This window comes from Calliopsis andreniformis, chromosome 5 (assembly GCF_051401765.1).
Source record: "Calliopsis andreniformis isolate RMS-2024a chromosome 5, iyCalAndr_principal, whole genome shotgun sequence".
NCBI classification, from domain to species: domain Eukaryota; kingdom Metazoa; phylum Arthropoda; class Insecta; order Hymenoptera; family Andrenidae; genus Calliopsis; species Calliopsis andreniformis.
The window spans coordinates 21542181-21565091 of NC_135066.1; the positions used below are offsets into that span (position 1 = coordinate 21542181).

The 22911-nt window shown below is 31.8% G+C and overlaps 1 protein-coding gene and 1 non-coding gene across 2 annotated transcripts in view; one reads left to right on the forward strand and one right to left on the reverse strand.

Moving 5' to 3' along the window:
- LOC143179115 (uncharacterized) overlaps positions 1 to 22412 on the reverse strand; it is a 64329-nt gene extending 41917 nt beyond the window's left edge. The window contains exons 1-4 of the mRNA XM_076378165.1: positions 21759 to 22412; positions 14196 to 14279; positions 11019 to 11121; positions 6540 to 6671 (exon numbers count right to left, since the gene is read on the reverse strand). Coding sequence (XP_076234280.1) covers positions 6540 to 6671; positions 11019 to 11121; positions 14196 to 14279 — 319 coding nt within the window. The 5' untranslated portion in view covers positions 21759 to 22412. The remainder of the gene's footprint in view (positions 1 to 6539; positions 6672 to 11018; positions 11122 to 14195; positions 14280 to 21758) is intronic.
- Positions 5907 to 5979, forward strand: Trnat-ugu (transfer RNA threonine (anticodon UGU)). Its single transcript has one exon. It is a non-coding gene; the product is annotated as a tRNA-Thr (tRNA).
- Positions 22413 to 22911: the final 499 nt, after the last annotated feature.

Consider the following 22911-nt stretch of genomic DNA (forward strand, 5'->3'; position numbering starts at 1 on the left):
ATATCAATATTGTATTAAAGTTAGGATTAGAATAAGTATTTGTTGAATAAATTATTGTTAAAAAAGGTATAAGCCTTGAATTTCAACTCCTTAACCGCACGCCACACGACTCCCACCTTTTCGTCCATTGGAAAGCCACTCTTCCATGGACAACGTAGCTTCGTTTTAGGGACGTTACACTGTCGACACTCGCGTACTGTTTGTTTACATTCGCATCGGCTGGGAACATGTCTGTTCTTGTCAACGGTCGGATGAGAACTGACGGAAAAAAAAAGAAAAATTAAGATATTCTCACTTTAAACATCCATTTAGGTTATACTGTATAATGAATGGGCGGGGTGTCAAGTAATGCAACCGATACTCTTCTTCGTCTCGTTTGGCTACAGCCTAAATGTCTAGACGCATCGACAGTTTATGGCGAGGAACATATTGTCCTCAACGAACGTCTTCTTTCTCTATTCTTTAAGCGAGAAAGTTTCAAAGACCTTTGAAAATTAGTATCTATTTAGTATAGGCAAGTGCAAAAAATTTGAGTTGAAACGTTTAAAAGCACTAAAAGGAAATCTGCTTCTTTTTGGCAAAACTTATAATATTGTTGTACGAAACAGAATCTGCTCATAATTTGGCACTTACAGCTTAACATGAAAAATGCAACATTATGTTTAAAAAAATAGAATTGGTTTTGAAAACACTGAAGCGCTATTGCTATCTTTCTCATTAGAAGTAAGGGTCACAGAAAAATGTTCTCTTCGCTCAATTTTAGGAGAGCTTTTGTGAAGAAGCAAAGTATCGTTATCAAGAAAGTCTAACTTTCACTGTACAGATACAAATCGGACGTTGAAGAAAGAAGATTATGTAATATGTAAGAGCCTAAATTAATTTTTCTGACGTCGTATTGATGTCGAGTTGGATGGGTTAATATTGCTACCATGCTGTTCTCATATATGGTCACATTTCTGTACACTCGCCATTGCAAACCCATGAGTGCCAGATATTATTTTATACGCTTACAAATTTTTTTTAATCGTCGCAATACGTAAAAATAAAAGGCACGTAATCTGCTCGGAGTAGCTGAGTGACCATGGATACTAATTTCGTATGCAGTCTTTTAATCTACTAAAGCATTTCTATGTTCGACAAAAGGAATAATTTATGAAGAAATTGTATAGAAAAACGATTTGTAAAATTTTAAGCTAACTTCGTTAAAAATGATGCGGTTTGTATAATGTTTGTGGTCATTTTAAAAGGGAGAACAAAAGAAGTTCATCTCTGTTTCTCCGGTAACGATACAACGCATAATAACAAACTTAATATTTTGTGACAAAGTCATAAATCTTCGGCTGTGAGGCCCTAAACCCACCTGCCGGCCTTGCCGCTTGACATCGATGGGCAAGAAATCCTGAAGCATCTTTCGGTCTGGGATCATTAGCGTAAATATTTACTACTACCCACTGAAAATCGTTAATTTTTGTTAAATGTACGGTGATCTTGCAAGAAAGGGATCACCTCACCGATTTCTATAAGTTTGAAATATGCTGTCAAGGACACAATTTCTAGTAACATTTTCCTATACATGTTACTTATATGTGTACTTATCTACGTGTCTTACTTATACATATATAGAAAAGTTGTTCAGAATGTTGAGTTCAGTTCTACAGCATATTCCAGTTTCATAAAATTCGTAGAAGTAGTCCATTTTCTGCATAATTAATAAAAAATATGAACGAAAGAATCCCTTATATTCACCCGATAAAAATGATAGGAAACATGACATAATTCAGATCATCATGAGACGCAGCAGCGTCTCGTGTTGAGTAGTTGACTGGTGCGTGACGCAGCCGCGTATCCTTTTCGCCACCAAAATGTTGAAAAACCATTTCATCGATTTATTTTCTATATGCAATGCGTAATCGATTTTAATCGAATACTACATTATTAAGTGTATCCGTGCGAGTAAAGTGAGCAGTCATTTTTTTAGGTACGTCATTCTTTTGCCCATTTTTTAAGAACTCAAGGTTGACGTGCATGAGTGATTGTATTATCAGTTACGTCTGACCGAGGACGAATGTTTTAGGTTTTTTATTTTTGCCGGTAGGTGGTTTCAGCTGCGGAGATATCATCAGCAGAGTTTCACGCCTAGTAGTCGACATTACTTGGTGCGAGACGCTACCGCGTCTTCTGATATAAAATCATTTACTTTATCTCTTTACCTCTTCACTTCTTTATCGTATATCCTTATTTCTTTACTTATGTGCTTTACCACTCTTTATTTAATCATTTATCATTTATTTATTTATTTATTTATTTATTTTATCTATTTACTTATATAATTATCCATCTATCTATTCTTATTTCTTTCCTTATTTGCTTTAATAGTCTTTATTTATTTATTTGTCCATTAATTTGTGCATTCCATAAGTGAAAGATTTAATGAAGCCATTAGAAACCATTATTAGAATTATTTAATTACTTCAGTGTATTATGTATTATTATGTATAGTGCACAATAAATTTATGAAGATTTGCTTGCTATTCTTGTAATTTAACTAATTCTCTTATATTATAGTGTAATATACGTATAATAAAAAAAGCCCACATAGCACAAAGACATCTTAAAAACGTTTTAAAAACATCTAGCAAATTCCTAAAAGTGTCCAAAAAACGTCTTTGAGATGTCCGATGTTACAAATCAGTATGTCTTTAGGACGTCTTAAGAAACATTCATAAGACGTTTTAAGGATGTCCAAATTACGTATATAAGACGTTTAGACAAAAATTAGACGTTTTTAAGACGTCCAAAAGCGTAAGTCTTTAGTTCAGTTACTTCCCTCCTACGTTAAGCTGTCCTAACATATCTTGAAGTAAATATAATAAATATTTCAGTTATGCATGTCTACAATCTTCCCAAAAAGACATTCAATATGTTAAAACACCAAATAGTTGACGTATATATTTAGATACTGCCCAAAAATCATTAATTCTATAAAAAATATCTCCAAAAACATGGAAGCGCGACTCCGAGCAGCTGTGTAGCAACCACGACGCTGTACCAACTGTGAGAAATATTCTTATATGGAAATTTCTAACGAATCCCCACTCATTTTTTGGTCTACATAAAACCAGAGATTTTAGCTCTAACGGGTGCAGAACAGTACCGTCACGTTGATAGTCAAATTCGTCAGAGTTAGTTGCTATTCAGTTAGATCGGGTTAAAGTTCCTTTTCGAGTCTACGTTTAACCTCATAGAATCCGCGAGTCGGCATAAATTCTATCTGGTAATTCCTACGATCACTCTGTAGGTCCCCGCATCGCCAATGCGTTAACACCATGCATTAAAATCATACACTTTACGCGACAATACTACACTGTACACTTGTACGTAAAGACTGATTTTAGAATATATTCAAGTATTTATAGTAATTTGCTTAGATTACTTTCAACCCTATAATTAACATTTCCCGCGGCTCTCTTATTTTACATCAGAGTTCCAAAGAAAACTGTATTCAACCTAGTGGCTCCTCGATTTATTCGATTTATTTTAGCCTATTCTGCAGCTAACTGATTTTACATTTGTTTCGTCTGCTTCCTACAGTTACTTGTAACACCAGGTTCGTCTGTACATTATCCAACTTCCTTGCAGCACCCTGATTTCGCATCGTCTTTTTGAATTCGCCAACCTCCTTAACAGCACCTCAATTTAATTTGAGTTTGTCTGTAAAACTGATCCTAGTGACTCCTTAATTTCGCATCAGGTAAGTTCACAAAACTCACACTCCTGCGGCTCACCGATCACAGATCAGTTTCGCTCGCAAGCACACGTATCCTCAGAGGCTCCCTGATTTTATATCAGGTTCGTCCTTGCCTACAATAATCCCAACGGGTAACTGATTTCCCATTATTTTCGTGCGTTGTACCAACTAACACATCAACCACTATATTCTTTGGAAATATTCCTAACCTTGACGGTCTCTCGCGCTGCTTGCCTCCCGTCTCGTAACAATGATATAGTAAAATCAACTATCGTGAACTACACTATTATATGTAATTATAATATATTTACTTACCTATTCAATGTTTAAACCTCTTATCTTCTTGTTGTTTCATCTTATTTTTTAGAACACGTTTCATTCAGCACTATTTTAGTCTTAATTCTTACAAATTCACTAATAATGAAACCACTTTTAATAACATTGATAGTCAAACACTAACGATCACGCACTGAAAAACTAATAACAAATATCACTGCTCTGCTGTAGCAGACTAAAGGATAAAAACTTTAAATAATACGGCAAAGAAATCAACGGTCGCTTAGACATGCTTTCGGTGCTGTTGTTAAAACGGTTCTGACCTTCTCGAGCTCTTCTTGAAGTTGACAGTAACCAGTTACCAGTTTCACGTGTCCTTCCTGACACATTCTTAAGAAAAGAGGAGGACAAGAAAGAAAGTAACCTTAACTTTAACTGGACATCTGCGTTTACAAGAATTCAGATGTTGCGATGTACTTTACAGAATTCAGATCGAGTCAGAATCGTTTTAATACCAACATTGAAACCACATCTATTTCCTTCATGTCTTATTTGAAGTTCTTATTTTTCAGTCTACTATAATGGAGCAGTGGAATTTATTATTAGTGTTTCAGTGCTTGCTCATTAGTGTCTGTGCTATCGTGATAACTAAATTTATGCTAAATGGAATGTATTCGAAAAAATAGGATTGAACAATAGAAGATAAAAGGTTTAAACATTGAATAGGCAAGTAAATATATTATAATTACATATAATATTGTACTTCATGATAGTTGATTTTGCCATATCATATTGAAAGTATTAAAAAGAAAGAAAAGTTACTCGAATTAGACTTAATAGGTCAATGCACTTTGCTAGACCTGCAGTGTTGGGGTTACTTACATCACTATGCTGGGCTTCACATTCAGGGGAGACGTTACCGCGTACCAGAGCAATGGTAGGCCCATGCTCCCTATTTGTAACTTTACTCATTGTCAGTTAAACTGATGCCAAATCTTTACCAATTTTTCTTGACTAAACGGTTTATTTGCGGCATGTGGCTCCTTTCAAACATTTTCTGTATTAAACGATCTGAATACGATTACGTAATAAAGAAAATTAACATTAACTTTCAATGTTATAAACAATTTTGCGGACGAGTTTTTTTTGTAAATGTCCACCGATCCAGAATTGTAGATTCGCCCCTGAAAGCCATGAATATTAACTTTTTTACACTCTGTACATCGGGTAACGTTAATGTAGGCGGTTCGACATTTTGACGTCTCATATTTCGAAATTGGCTTGTACGAGATACACAAATAAGTAGTATTTTAAAAATGTTTTGATGTCAGCTACAAGAATATATAAGAAAAAATATATGGTTCAATTTAAAAAATTAAATGTGACCATGACAAGGTTTTCGGAGGTCAAAATAAGGTTAAATATCAATCATCACGATATGTCCCCCTTCATACCATACAACATGTATCTGAAACATTTTTCCGTGCCATGTATAGTTTTCAAGATATTTATACGTTTCCAGATAAAACAAACACATTGTATGTAGGTACTTGATGCTTCATTTGCATTTTGCTACTTTGCATAGGTGTTTACGTTACCTTTATATTTACATACAAATTTACAATTTTGTTTTCTATATTGAAGTAATTATAGGTATTTGTGGTGTTTCTACATTCTAAAAGATTATTCTCGTTTATGATATCAGTGTGTTTAAACGTTTTTAAAGAATGTAAAACGTTCAATATTAGCGTTAAACTATTTTGAATTAAAATAAGGTACTAATTTGTCAATAATTTATTGTACCAAATCATTAAAATATTTTAAAATATTAAGGAGTCATGTATACACATATAAATGATTCTCAGAAAAGAACATTTCGTGAGCCTCCATAGCTCAGGGGTTAGAGCACTGGTCTTGTAAACCAGGGGTCGAGAGTTCAAATCTCTCTGGGGGCAACACTTTTTTTTTAATTTTCTTTCTGTCAAATGTGAATCGTTTATGTATGCTGCTTCAACAAATGTCGAATATTAGTTTTTAATTAATTCAGAATTGTTTATATCATATTACGAGTAATTTTTATTAATTTTATTTTCCAAATACTGTTTACTTCTGAAATTCCTTCTTCTAGTAAATTATAATCTTACAATACAAATTTGGTATTTAGTTCAATTATGAAATAAGTACATAAGGGACTGATTACTTTTTATTTTCTATAGTTTCGAATGTTAACAATAGGAATTTTACGTAATTTTATTTTAAAATATTGATTATAGTTTCTGAATGTTATACAAAAACATAAGACACTAACTTTTCCTTATTTCTTTTCTTTAGAAGTTTTCAATTTTGACTTGTTTTTTATTTTTATTTATAGAATTTTCATGTTATTGTATTTTTGTATTTTTATATTTCTAGATTTGAATTTGTAAACTGATAGTACAAAAAATATATCGTGCTAGCGTGTTGCTGAAGGTATTTTAAAGTAGTGCAGTACATTATTAATGTTCTCGTTACATACCTCCTACTCCCATCACTATTGGCCCAGCGTAGCTCAGGTTATTCAGATGAAATCCACGAGATTCGTTCTTCACCTTTATTGTCAGATTACCTCTGATTTCTTGTGCCACGGACAGCTGATCTGCAAAGTAACCTGTATAGCAGGAAATAATTATTATCATTTGGCAAACATTTATTTCATTATATCGTTTGCATAATAATGTCGTTTAAACGGTGTTCGAGTTTAAGAACATTGTCAATCAATTCTTGTAGGAATAAAAGTAAAAAGAAGTTCAATTGCCGTAATCGTAGCATTAATTATAGTATGTTTAATTAGCTTTTAAAAATATTAAGATAGTTGTTATTTTCATTACTATGTTCTTGTCTTATCTTAATATTTTCTCATAGAAATAGAAACTAGAATTTAAAAATGTTAAGATTATTCTTATTCATGCAGCTCGCTTATAAGAAATTCAAGAGTAGTATGTATAATTTGTTATGCTGCTACATTGCCGTGTACAGATATTGTTACAGTAACTACTAACATTGCAAAAAATAATGGTAATCATGCAACTACCGCTTCATTCGTTTTTTATTTCATTTTCATCTATTTACATAAGGTATATTGAAAATAAATTTTTCTCTTTGAAGTATTTAATCTTTTCGTTGCTGCTTGAAAAATATGTTGAATTTTCATTTTGTGAAGAAAATATTTAAGTCATCTTGATCTTTTGAGAGAACGTAACAAGTAAATATACAAAAGTAGTAACGAATGGATTAACTATAACAAGTGTTTTAGTTTGAGTAATGGATGTTTACGTGTGTTTAGTATGCAAGTATTTCAACTACGAACATAGTCATAATCAAATTTCTTAGAAGAGAGTCAAGCTTCCATATAAATTTACAAGCCTATTTTGTTTTTAAAATAATACAATAAAAGTTATGATTCTTATTTCTGATAGACTCGTTGTCTCTGCATAATGCGTTTGAATACAGGTGAGAAAAAATTGAAGGAATCATTTCAAACATCAAAATGATCCAAAAATCAAAAATGTTGAAACTAGGGTCAAGCTTTTATTCGTTAATTATAAACTTTTAAAGAAAACGGTGACTATGAGATATCTATTGGTGTAACAGGTACTCTCCTCATAGAGCTGTGATGGAATTCTACGACTTTCGATTCATGCACTGGTTATGATAATCATGGCTCTTCATAGCCTAATCCCTGCTACGAATTTCACACTAACAATGATGCTATTCGATTTACTTAATTTCAAGCAGATTTGATCAATTTTTTAACGCTTATAATTAACAAACGGAGGTTTAACTATAATTTTGTTATTTTTAATTTTTCTCTCATTTTGATAGATTTCCATGTTTCCCCAGTTATAGTAAAACACTTTGTCAATATGAAAAGGTTGATAAAATTAGCATAATCATTTGAAATTATTACTAAAAGTTTGAATAAATATGGAATTAGAGAATGGTACGGGAATGGAAGACACACTTGTCATAAAATCTTTATTTATTTTAAAAACTATTGTTATGTATATAATAAATATATAACACCGATTTTTTACTTCCTTAAATTTTTACAAATCATTAAAAATTCTTTGAAATATAGTGTCCCAGAACTGGTAGTATAACCGGAAAGGGGGTGATTTTACATGAAAAAATAAGTCGAAAGTACAAAATAAATTTTTTTGACCTCGTGCTTCGTTGTCAAGAATATTGACTTTGAATTAGAATCAGATAAAAATGCACGGGAAAACAGTTTTGGGTGCTTGAAGGGTAAGAGGCACACTCTTGGTCTTATTAGTGATTGTCTCTACAATAAGCTAGAAGCATTTATTTTTCCCTGTTTACCCCTCAAACGCCTATAACTGTACATACTTTGGTGTAATTATACACGGTTAAAATTCAAAGTTAGTTTTTTCGAAAACGAAGCATGATATCGAAAAATTTTATTTTACATTTTCGTCTTATTTGTTCATGTAGAATCGTCTCCTTTCTACTTATACTACTAGTTCTGGGACACTTTATATGGACATACAGTTATTATTTCATATGGAGGTAAGACGTTATCCTTTGCATTTATAATTATTTAAATACATTTCGATATATGTACGGACAACTCAAATGATTTTGGCCGCACCGACACTCTTTTTCTCTCTCCCTATTATTCAGTGGCTCCCGTGTAAGGAAGAGATAGAAAACGTCGGTAAGGTCAGAATTGTTTAAGCTAGATGTACTTTCAATATTATCTACTTAGTAGTATTAATAATTAATATCAATGGTATTAAAAATTAAAATAAATAATAATCAACGAAAAGACAAATAAATAAAAACAAATTTATATATAAATCAGCAATAACGAATAACACTGTTGCTGGTGACCATTAGTAGCACAAAATGGTTACCTGGCAGAGATATACGTCTTACTGTACTTACAGTGTTAATAGAACATACAGTGGCGGACATATACTTATGAAAAACTGTTGATATTAGATACTATTGTTAGTGATATCATATAGAAATTGTATACATTAATTTTCATTGCGATTTTTGAGTAGCATACGTACATATTTAAAAAGTGCAAAGTAACTTTTAATTAATTGAAACTTTAAATAAAAATAATGACAAGTACAGTCATTTTTATGTTTCGTCTTGCGGACATACATTTATGAACAAGATATTTTCCATGTCATAACATTATTTTTAAGCGTCAAAATTATATTTAATATTATTTTGATTTATGATAACGCAAGTACTTCCTTGTTTTGTTATTTTCTTTTATTACTGCTGCACATCGTATTGTCATAGATAGTATTAAATGAATGCGTCAATCAATGGGAATCGAATCCACTGTTACATTGTATAATTCGCTATTTTTCTGTTTGTTTTTTCATGTTGTATAACTTTATCTATGCCCTATGCCAACCCAAAACATTTATTGCTTTATCTATGCCGATCCAAAACAATCCGGACTTTGTGTCGGTCATTTTAATACAATAACATTTTTTTTTATCGAAAAATTGTTTGACGACTTTCGCTGTATGTTTCGGATCATTATCAACCTGATAAATCCAATCTTAACTTTCCAGTACGTAATAACTTTCCTTCAGCAAATGGCAACAATATATTTTTAATAATATTTAAATAAACGAATCGATTCATTATTCCTTGAATATGCTGGATCAGGCCAATGCCATTAATGGTTATGCAACCCCAAATGAGTACGCATCTCTCATCTCCTTTAATAGTTGCCTTAATACGTTTTATATTAAATTCTTCACCAATACGGCGTCTTACATAAATTTCGCCGTCAGATCCTAGTCGATTAAAGTTACTCTCGTCTGTGAATACAGTTTGAACCACTGTTCCTCGGACCAGATGATATGATCTTTTACGAATTGAAATTTCACAGGTCGATTTTTTTCAGAGATTAGTGGTTTGTGCCGTGCTACTCTACCCGTCAGACTAAACTCCCATAAACAGCATTGTACAGTTTGAGCACTTATTTAGTCGATGCATCGAACGATTTCTTCGACTGTCAGTTTCACGTGATCTTGATTTACGGAGAATATTTTCTACAGTTTTCTGAATATTAATATGTTGCATAGCTTTATGACAAAACTCAACAGATATGCATAATTATTGAGAAATTCTATACGCCAGTCTTTGCTTTCTAAGAAGCTGTATTTGGCGTCGTTGCTTTGACTTGATATTTTCACCTAAACTTATTATTAATGGTATGATTCTGGCACGCACTGTCTAAACATATGAACAAACAAACGACAACTGATTGCGAGACCAAACATTCAATACAAATGCTATACGTATGAACTTTACTAGTATTCGCAAGTATGTCATAGAGTTGAGATAAAATGTTATGTTCTACTCAGAATAACAAAGTTTATATAGGTGACACAAAAGTGAGTAGCAGTATACCTCAAATATGTAAGAGATAAAGTGAACTAAATTGCAAAGATTTCTTATAACGTAATGTAGACAATGAAAATGTAATTATTTGCATGTTCGTAAGTATATATCCGCCACTGTAAATAGGTAGTAGACAATAAAATTGTGTAATAGAACAGAGCAAGGTATATTCTACTAGTAGCGCAGGCATAATATTATTAAGAACATAAAATAGGTAATTAACTTTTTCATTTGATCATACTAATTTGGTCACCCACTGTATACAAACTTGTAGAGAAAAATTACAAACTATTGTAATCTTAAATTGTGAAATACCAATTCGTGAATTTATTATTTGCAACAATTTGAATATAGAAGAAGGTAAAGTATTTATGAATAATTTAACGTGAATTTGATAAGTACATATTTACATTAAACCGCATCAAATATTTATCACGATTAGAAGAAAAGATATTTAGTTAAAAAGTCAATTCATTGGTATGACCCGATTATTTATAACGAATTGCAGTAGTTGTAAGGGTTGTGGAGAGACGTTTATTATCCCTAAAGTACTACTCACCTATGGTCGCCATGCAAGCTCCTAAAAGCATTAGTAGCAGACCAATTCCGAGAGCTTTGCAGGCGTACCACAAACACCGCGTTGTCACCTTGCCTTTCACCACCTATTCGATTTAATTGTTTCCATTAACGGTTAATAACCTGGATTATCTCCAGTTATTTATTACTCATATTCCTATATATGTACATTATATTCATTTGTTTGGTACATTACATTCATCTGTTTTGTTTGGTAATCGTTTTCGGTTTAAACGATATATTTTTTTATCGTAAAAGTACACATTATAACCATATTAGAGGTAGTTAGAAATCATTTGTTCAGTTACCTGACAATTACTGGTTTAATTATGAAATATTCAGTAGATTGTTTTTGATTTCGTGTAGATACATTGATATTTTAATTTTTCAATGCATAGTAAAGTATCCAAATAAAAGTAAAATTCAAATTTCATGAGTTATTGACTTGTAGTTTGTCTTGGAACAATATTTTATGCGAATAAGAGAGGAAATAAAAAAGACTATATGTTTTAAGTAATAGATTTCGATTTTTTGTAAGAGAATTGTCGAATATCTTTGAAAAGGTTATTAGTTTAAAAAATATTTTTATTTTAATTTTAGCTTACACATTCGGTTATTAGACTTTTAATCATTTTAAATATAGGAGGTATAACTAATGTTCTTTTTTATGAAACCAAAAAATGTTACAGTTATGAAATCGATATAACACTTTTATTTTATCTTAAAATACATTCTACAGATAACAAATATACAAAAAATAAGAATGTAAAATCGCAGACTTTCACGTAATACTTCAAAGAATTTAAAAAATGTACGAATATAGTGAACATGATGCATGTCTTAGCACTATATTTTAAGGAAATCAAATTATGTAAATTCTAATTAAAAGCATGCGTATTCTAAGATATATATTCGTAGTCAATATATATTTAACTAATTTACTAAGAAATTAAGACCATAGAGAAAAATGTGGAATGTATGTATTATTGTTTGTTTTATTTAGTAATTTTTTGATGAAAATAAAAAGCTACGAATTCTTAACAAAGGAAACTTTTTCTTGTTTGTTAGCTCATAAATATTGATAAGCAATGGTATGTGTGTGCATAAGCAAAATTCTATTTACGTTTTTAATTAAGTAATTTCATGGGCAATAAATTGAAGATAAGTACATGCTTGCGTTTCTAGACGATCAATAATTTCATTAAATTCAAGTGTTTTTTTTTTGACAGTGTATTATTTTTCTCATTTTAGAGACTCAAACACTTTAGTGCGTTAAAAGCATAAACTGTAACTCATAGGAAGTATTTTCTAAATTCAATACTTAAATTGTATCGGAATTAGAAAAGAAGTTATGCAAATACAGTTATAAAAGTGTATTAATAATAAATCAATTATTATATGATGGAGGATGTAGACACTTATTTTTAAAATGCAGCTAGTACTTCTTGATAAAATGTTACACTATTCTTGAAACTTTTTTTGCATAAAACAGACAATGGTGGGTTTAGCATTTAAGAGACCTGAGGTGTTACAAATTTTTTGGACCTTGTTAAATGCAAAATATATATTTTTTATTTTTATGCAAAATTAAAGACACATAAATCAAGAATGTTTAGATCAAGAGGTGCCACACTTTGTCAATCCGTTTTATGGAAGGTTGTAAAATTATGGAAAGTTAGAGGGTCAGGTCAGTCTGTACCTAGTACCGCACGCCTTTAGCCAGGTTACTTCGCATGATACTGCTGCTAGGGTGGTTTTTCTTCTGCAAATAAATTACTACACGGAGGTATTTTAGTAAACTATTAAGATGCAGGCAAGCTTTTGGTGTATTATATCACGCTTATTTACACTTACGATGTATTAGATATGGAATTAAACAGTCTATCCTAATCAAATTTTCCTTCAACATATCCTCTATCATTAAAAATACAGTTTTGTAGGCGTGTCACGATTCAATATTCGTTTTACTAACGCATACACCCAAATAGCACAGAGATATTTTAAAAACATCCAGTAAAGTCCTAAAAATGTCTAAAATACGTCTCTGAGACGTCGGATGTTACAAATCAGTATATCTTTAGGACGTTTTAAGAAACATTTATACAACGTCTTAAGGATGTCCAAATTACGTATATAAGACGTTCAGACAAAAATTATACGTTTTTAAGACGTCCATAAGAGTAAGTCTTTAAGATATCCAGGTAGTGTGTCTTTAAGACGTTTTATAGACGTAAACTTTGCAAGTCTTTAAGATGTACGCTCTTGGATGTTTTTAAGACGTCTAAATTATGTCGTAAGACGTTCAGGCATAAAATGAACATAAAATAGACGTCTTCAAGACGTTGTGTGCTATTTGGGAAGCTCGTTACTTTGAACTTTTTCACAAGTCGCACTAAACTATTACATATAATAAATAAACTATTGTATATATGTAAACTAATTCTTTTGTCACCGTAAAGAATTCGTAATTTATCTGTATTATGTCCAAGAAAATTTCCGAGCAGAAACAAAATCCTTTTTATGACACGGGAATTTTTCCAAATATTGGGAAGGAAAGTACGGTTTTTCTTAGTAATACGTTTAAATATGTTTACCTGGTTGAAGACGTCTGATACGTAATCTGCCCGATTTTTCACGATTTTACATATAACCTCCCATAAAACGGACTGACATAGTGTGACATCTCGATGAATTCATCTCAACAAACAGTAATATACTATGAATAGAAAACTAACGAATTCCACTTAAAAAAGTGAACATAGTTTTAAAATCTTCCTCACTATGTAACTCACAAAAAGATTATTCTTACTATATAATGTTTCCTTCTATACGAAACAAGCTTTATAATAACATTTTTTCGATATCTTCTACTTTTTATGAGATATTCCACCATTTCCAGTTAAAAAAGACACTCTATACGTAAATATATAAAAGTTATCGAAAGTTTGGGAATATGTTTAGATAGGAAAATAAATTAAAAATGAATTAATTCTATTTTAACAAGTTAAAGATACTGGCGAGTGAGTATATAAAAATTTTATCAATTATCCATTAACTAAAGATCATTTCATGATTATTTTCCAATAGACACAAGTTGAATAGTAATGTTAACAGAGTATTCATGTCCAAAGCTTCAGATTAATAAAGTTTTTAAACATACTTGAACATTCCAATGTGCTCCTGGACCGTAGGCTCTTCTCTGCGTCTCGTGCCAGTGGATGCTTCCTTGGGACATTTTGTACATCTAAAGTTAAATAAATTCTGTATTATTTAAAGTGATCAGTGTCATAACCTATAAGAAATTCCGTTGGAAAATAGCTGAAATGTAAGGCTAGTTAAAATTAGATGTGATATGAAGTTAGTTAAATCTTGTTAACAATCAAAATGTGCTTTTGAACAAAAACAAGTTTGAAATGAATAAAATTATTCGACTATAAGTCTAGAGGATTAGACTTTAAATGTTTCTTATATTTATTTCTTTAGTTAAATGACATAGATACTACACAACATACATATATCCTTTTAGAATGAAATGGAAACATGTTTACATTAGTATTATAATAATTCTAGTAATAAATAATTATATAAGGTGTTCGACGACAAGTACTAGAAATGCTAGAACAAGATGAAAGTGAAAACAAACGAAATTGCGTTTCCGTTTTCGTTTTGTGAGTTATGACACATGACATGGGACTCATTCTACTGACTTCGCTGTATCTGGTCCGACTAATACCCAACGGTAGTAGAATAAGTCCCCAGTCTGACACATTTCACGTGACTTGTGGACATTTTTACAACAAATAACTCTGTAACAAAGTCTCGGACATAATTTTGTCATTCTTGATCTTTGTTTTGTTTTGGTGTGTAGAATTACCCTTTAAAATTTTTTACATGCATTGTCGAATACCTTATACAACTACTCCCTGCTCTTAGGTTTAAAGATATATACAATATGTTTTATATTACTAGAATGAACTTTCGTGGAATACGAAAATGAAATATAAAATTGCGTGGAATACGGAAATGAAATATAAGATTGTGTGAATACAGAAATGAAATATAAGATTGCGTGAACACGAAAATGAAATATAACATTGCGTGAAATGCGGAAGTGAAATATAAAACATCCCTTTAGCGACCGAAATTTAGGCATTACAGTGATGACAAAATTATAAGAAGTATTAACATCACCCAGTGTTAACTACGCACTTAGAAGCCCACACCACACCATCCAATATTAACTACTTATGCACTCAACCATGCTTTTTGCGAATATCTCGGAAAGTAAAGCCGAGCTAAAGGCGATAACATGTGCATATACATATATAGAGAAAAGTTGTTCAAGATGATGACCTTGGCAACATATTTCAACCACGTATTTGTGGTCGTTAATGACTAAATTAGTTGATACGATCTTAAATAAAAAAAAAAAAACAATTGCTTGAATAATCGCTTTTCAGGGAAAGTGAAATTATTACAACTGAAAACAACTATTTTTAACACGTTTATAACCTTCTGACCCACAGTGGGTGAGGGCAATTTGAACGATAATTCTTCGTGATGTTTTCATTAGATTCTTGCTGAACTTTTGCTTAGCTTTCAACAGCTGATGTGATGTTGATACATACTATAAACGTAATATGGTGAAATTACTGTGATAATAGTACTTATAGAGCAGATTCACTCTTCAGTCTATTAATTCTTCTAATTAATTGATAGTATCTATATTATTACATTTTCTCCTTTTTCTTTCATATGACATTTTTAATCATTATGTGAAACTTGTACCGACTTCCTGAGTGTAGGAATAAATTAGTACTTTTTTGGTGGACTGTAAACGTGTTACATTCTAATGTAATTCTAGGAGTGACTCGCGTGAGAATTTGTTCGAAAGAGTAGGAAACAAGGCATCGTTTTGCTTAATATCTCGTTTCATTTAACAGAAAGCGAAACTCCACCCCTCATCTCACTTTAATCCGACTTCGTGATGCGTATATGTATAGTACTTGCTACAGCTTTTATCGCTCTCTCCTACCCATTCAATTTTACATAAGAGTAGGCAGACAGAGACTGGCGCACAGAATGTGTTCGTGTAATATTATTTGCAAGGTATCTGCGCGCGCACGTATATGTGCATGTATGCATGGTAGTGCATCATCTGCGTGTTTGCCCTTGTTTTGTATTTCTCCAAGTCTTTCATCGAGGCAACTTCTGGTTTTGCATCGATCCAAATCCTTCTTCACGATTCCTTTCACAGTCTCTCTTTAGAGCTGAAAAGTTTCTCATTTTTCTCGCAACGGTCTTGTAACCAATTCGGGGGCTGATCGAACTTGATTGAAATTTCGAGATTGGTGGAGGAGCCCTTTTCAACGCATTATGGAATCTGTTTTATCGAATTTTTTTCAACAATGTGAAAAACGAAAATAGAAGAATTGTTTCCCTTTATAATGTTTCGTAAACATAAAAATCACTGTAATAGATATTAAAAATAAAATTTTGAAGACAATCAAATAGCTGATAGATTGTAAAAATCGTTTCAAATATTTTATGAAACTAAAATGAGCAATAGACTAACGACTATAGAAAATTTGTTTCCATAAGAACCAATCAATTTATTTTCCTTTATGCAATCACAATCTTTCATCGAATTACACTCTACTTTATCCAATTGAATCTCGTTGGCAGATAATAGAATTCGTTTGAATGCTGGGTCGAGAGAATATTCAATTTATGTAGATGTCTGCTTTAGGGTTTTTAAATGTCTTTCTCATAGTAATCGATTTGTCTGTTTTCACAAAATTAATTTTAATCACTCAGAGATATAAACAAGGGAATTGAATTTTAATTTCACCTTTGATTAATTGAATATGCACCGATATTTGGTATTCGAGTACGTTATTACATCATCTTTAATTTGCGTATTTCATATTTTAATTTAAACGAGTAAAAATTAATTTCAAGAGAGAACGGTGAAAAATTGTCGAAGAAAATAATTTTTAGAAAATAATTAACAAATCGGGTCTGGTTAGGTCTGGGTTACAGGTGGCTCACAGAAGGGGGACTAAGACGGAGCCTTTTTATTTTAACGGATAGCTTTAGCATTTACAAAGATTCAATCTCTAAAGCATTTAATCATTCTTTAATGATATAAGAAAATAAGAAAAACTAGTAAGAAAGAAAAGGAAAGAAAATAAGAAATAAAAGAAAGAAGGATATTAGATATAAGCTTCAGAACGATAGGGGTATATTACCTTTAACAATCTTTTAAATATTCTAAGATCCATCGTTTGAATTAAGTCGGACCACCTCAAGACTGGAGACTGAAGAGTTGAGAACAGGAATGAACAGTTCGAAACTAGGTCTAAACTAGAATCGAAACGACGTAACCAAGAGATTCATAGAATCGGAAGCGAGACGAGAGATTCCAGTTACCTTATCCGTGATGAAATCTTGACGCATTAAGACACGAGATGGTTGAAAGCAGGCAGAGATTAGTCCAACCTGTATGCGCGAATGAGCGTTGCTAAGATGAAACTCGAAAGTGTCAAAAACTAGCACGCGAAAAACCACCCCTTTACGAATCCTATCTGAACTAAGACCGCATCGAAACCAATAGGGTTGAGAACAGGAACTAGCAGTTCAATCTTTCTTTCGTATTCACAAATTCCGAAATAAAAGAATATAATAAAATAACCCTAGAAAGCAGAAGCTAACCGAGTGAATTTCCAAGGAAATGTGCGAAAAAGGCAAGGGGAGCGATTGCGGTGCAACTAGATGAAGCGAACCAAGGAATCGAACTTGACGAAAAGTTGACGGAACTCTTTGGGGAGCCACATTCAACGAATACTTGCCAGTAATGATATGGTGACACAAAAAAGGCGTCCCTCGAAAACAGGAGAAATGCAGAGTTTGAGAGGGTGAAATAAAGTTTTCCTTCTGAACACTGCAAAGATGTTAAAAATTGTGCTCCGAATTCTGGAGGTTGGAAGTCTTCGAGGTAAAAAGAGGGTAAAGAGAAGGGTTGATATCGCGCGCGGTATATTTTTATAGGTAGACTTTTAGCCAAAGAAAGAATCGTTGCAAATCGACGAAAGTCACTTTGATCCCTCTCTCAGGGGTCAGAGCGTCCGAGGATCCGGTGGACTCAATGTCATACACCACTGTTAGTTACATTTAGGGACGTATTATAGCACGGTTTCCAACTACGATGCACCCTCGACAAAGGACACTCCCTGAATAGGCCTGGACCGGTAAAATAGGAGGTGCTTCAATGTCGGGATAGGGGATAGGAACGGGTTATTGCCTCCATGCTTTGGCATGAAGTCGGACGGTCTACGTGTGATAGTGGCTTGGGAGTTACACCAGTGATTACTCTCCCCGTTGAATTCTCGCATAACTTCGTATAGGTCTGGCTTACGTTTGCATGTCAGTGATTAAATGTAACTGTGAATATTATTATCTGAAAAATAGAATAGTCTTCGGTAATTTTCTCTTGAATTATTTTAATACATCTAATCGGCGCGGACACGTAGAAAATGAGGAGCATTATATCGAACGATACTCGGCCAGTATTCATTTTTCAATTTTACAACGAAAACCGGACGTCGAAAACCAAATAATATGAAGTTGGCTCTTACGATGAGTATTTCGAGAACTCGGATATCGGGGAGCAGGAGTTATAATTAAGAGAAGAAATCTAGATCTAGATACCCGAATACTCGAAATCAAGTTCGGATATCCGCATACTCGAGATTCGGATAGTTGTAAATCCGAGCCATATTACGAGCCCTACTTTGTAGGTCTATGCAAATAAGTACATACAAAAGTAACATTTTTTTATTCACGTAACTATCCAGTATAGTATCTAATTTTTAGGGTTGTTAAAGAACATTTTAGTTTTAATTTTTTACGTTATTTATTGTTTGATGTGTATTAGTTTATTATACGACAGGAAAGATAATAAAAAATTCCTTTTCTTATTGAAAAAAATGAACTTTAGAAATGTATTAAAATTAAAGTATCGAAAAACTCGTGCGTCGCATTATAAATAATTTTATGAGAAATATTACATATATAAGAATAAGCAATAACTAGGAATAATATTATAAAATTTAAAGTTAATTGGATGAATAGCTTTCAAGATCTGCCAAATTTACTCTTAAATCCTTTTGAAAGTACTTTTAAATCTCTACCGAAATAGTTACATATTTTTAATCTACAAATTACTATTAAAAATACTTATTTGAACCTCTACTATTATCATTTAAAAGTTTTAAATATACTGTTTTCATATTCCGTATAGATTACAATATACATTCATTTCTCATTAAAACCAGAATTTAATTACACATAATAATAGTTAAAGGTAAGTCGTTTTCTTGTCAGCTACGCTATTGTAACCAATTGATGTTCTAATTATATATTTTGTAATCAGGTTTCACCGTACATGCAGTTTTAAAACTACATACTACACTTGCACAAGATTTTGTTATGCGATGTAGCTGATTCTATTCATACAACAGTGCAGTTTACTTTAATTTCTTATAAAGTAAATTAGTAAATGAGTAGTAGTTTCCTTATAGAAAAGTCTGACAAGTAATTCAGAAAAATGTATAGTGAAAGCAAAAATTGTTTCACAAAAAGAATACGAATATCTACGTTTTTTTAGTACACTTTTAAAGATAAAGGACAATTGGTCATAGCCAGCATAAATAGTGGATTTTATTGCTTGAGTAACGAAAGCTAAATTCTTTGAATTATATTTTCGAAAATCTCTACGAAAGTAATTTGTTAGTAATGTTAGTAAACAAATGTTACTTATCACTTGAATAAATAAAGCTGAATTTGTTAATAAACGAAATTTTCTAAAATGCGTCTATTATAATACCTTTTCTGGTCCTATACAGGGTGTTCAACGCCAGGTGTTAGGAACTTTAAGGAATGATTTTACATAGTGAATTAAAATAAAAATGACAATGCACGAAATTGCGTGTGAAATTGCTCGGGACTTATTCTACTGGTTTCGCTGTATCTGGTCTGATTAATGTACGTTGACAGTAGAATATATCCAAAACCAGACATATATCACACGAATTTCACTCTCTTTTTTTCAACAATTAATAATTCGTTCTGAACAAAGCTCCAAATGCAATTTCGTCATCCTTGATTTTTGTCCCATTTTGACATGTAGAAATATTCTTTCCAATTTCTGACATTTGTGGTCGAACACCTTCTATATGTATACATAAATGTTAAAAAATTGACGTGTTTGTATAATGCTATTTAGTCAAATAAAAATATCTATCTTTCTTTAGCCTTTTTGTTCATAGTTTTAAAATATGCTTCATGAAATATATATTTCAGGTACAATTACTTCTTATAAATCAAGTAATAAGTTATATACGTATTTTGCTAGGAGTATTCTAGAAAATAACAGTAACCAAAATTATGTAATGAACGAAAGGTACGCAATAGTTATTCTAATGGTTCAGTTTCAATGTTACATTTCAAAAGAAGTACGTAAAACAAATATCTATGTATGCACAGGGTGGACAAAAATTAGGTGACAACTTTAAATTGAAATATCTTTTTTGAAAAACGTTTTTTCAAAAAACTTTTCTTGTTCATGTACGTGTTTATATTCAAAAAGGAAATTTTTTGGTGGCAATTTTAAAAGTTTTTAAAGTGGTTAAAAAATGGACATTTCTGTCGAAAATTGAGTTTTTTTGGTGAAAACATATATGACGAATCAAAACATCACGCAAACTTTAAGAATGTGGTCTTCAAGTAAAAAGAAAGAAAAAAGTCATCAAGAACGTCCGTTTCGAAACTTGTCAAAAAGTTTGAATTGACAGGATCAATGCTTGATGGCCGTAAAGGAAACGTAGGACGACCGTTATCTGTTCGTGTCTTTGCGAAATACGTGGATTTTCGTCGATAACTGCTGTCGCCTGCTCGATATTTGATTGTGTACGGACAGATAACGTTACCGTTACGGTCATCAAGCACTGAATCTGTCAATTCGAACTTTTTGACAAGTTTCGAAATGGACGTTCTTGATGGCTTTTTCCATTTTTCTTACTTGAGGACCACTTTCTTAAAGTTTGCGTGATGTTTTGATTCGTCATATAATATGTTCTCACCAAAAAACTTGATTTTCGACAGAAATGTCCATTTTTTAACCACTTTAAAAACTTTTAAAATAGTCACTAAAAAATTGCCTTTTGGAATGTAAACACATGAGCAAAAAAAGTTTTTTCGAAAAACGTTTTTCAAAGAAGGTATTTCAATTTAAAGTTGTTACCTAATTTTTGTCCACCCTGTAGCCATGAGCTAAAACAATATGTCACATTTTCATAAAATGTGCATTTATGCGTTAATTGAAATCTATAAGATAAAATTGATGTATAAATTAATCTTCTTCCTTAAAAAAAAGAAGAGTATAATGAAATTCACGCTTATAATACAAAATTTATATTAGGAACTTTAATACTTCAAAAATGAAGATTGCAATTCTATTACTATTCACCGTATAAGCACAAAATCGGTAATTTGAAGAACAGTACAAGTTCAGTTTATTAGCCATTTTTGAATAATTTCAAAACTATATATAAAATTCATAGAACTACACGTTGGGATCAAATATATTAAATATGGTTTTGGATTTGTACTGTTCCTCAACTCACCGATTTAAATACACATCATGTGATTTAGTTTCGCTCACCTTCCCGCCTTCCTAGGTGTATTATCGCAGTATTTTCATTTCAAATGATTTCCTCAAGCTGCTGTTGGTGAGGTTCAGCTTGGAATGCAACAGTCGTAGAGTCTTAAAGTCGCAAACAAGTTGACACACGTGATCACAAAGCGCAAAGGTTGGCTACGAATATCCAAAAACTCGACGGTGATAATAAATTCATGGCATGAACATAGAAGTGAACGATAGAGCTATTTGTTTATTCCAGTATGTGTTAATGATGCAAATTTTGGACTGAGAGATCTTGACATCGAGACAATCGTAAACCGTATTCAATTTTCAGTGTCTCTTGAATTATCGACGATTCTCTAATTTCATAATTAATTCATAAGCTGTCGAGCCAAGGCCAGTTAGATTCCATAAAGAATTCCGATATTTGAATTTTCTTCTATTTCTTAATTTAATCTTATCTTTTCGAATTGTCTGATCTTTTACTTTTAGCATCGAAGATGCGTTCTTTATATTTGATAAAATGAGAGTATTGCTTTGTTTGCATTAGGATACAATTTTGTAATTGAATGATCCTTTATCAGTATTTCTACGAAACTGTTTTAAGTGTGCTTTATGGTCTCAAAAGTAATAAGGATGTGCTTATCCATGAGATATCTTTCACATTGTGCGTGGTGAAAAATAGGTTCCGTTAAAAATTGCGTTATAATTTATTCCCACAATATATTTTATTCGATCGTTCTCAATATTTTGAATCAGAAATGTTAGTCAGTTACGAGTACTACTGCATAGTAATCGATTGCACTAATTTTCCCTGTATATTTCGAATATTTTGATGTTATTTGTTTACATTGGCTATGTTCAGGTTAGTTTTCTGTTTACAAAAATTTTTTCACTAACGTTGAACTGTAGGAAATTCTTTATTTTTAGTTTTTGGTACTGCGGTTATGGCTCCAACAAGCTGTATCGATACACCTACTTTTTCAAAGTTTAGGTACAAACTAATTATATAGACTCCTTCAAATTTGGGATATAATATAATTAAATACACTTTTTTAAATTTTAAATACAAAATAATAAACAAGTTTTGATTCGAGTGTATTATAGTAGCACCAACAAAACTGCTTTTAAACATCTGAGAAAAGTAGACCTTCAACAAAGGTATTGGAAAGAA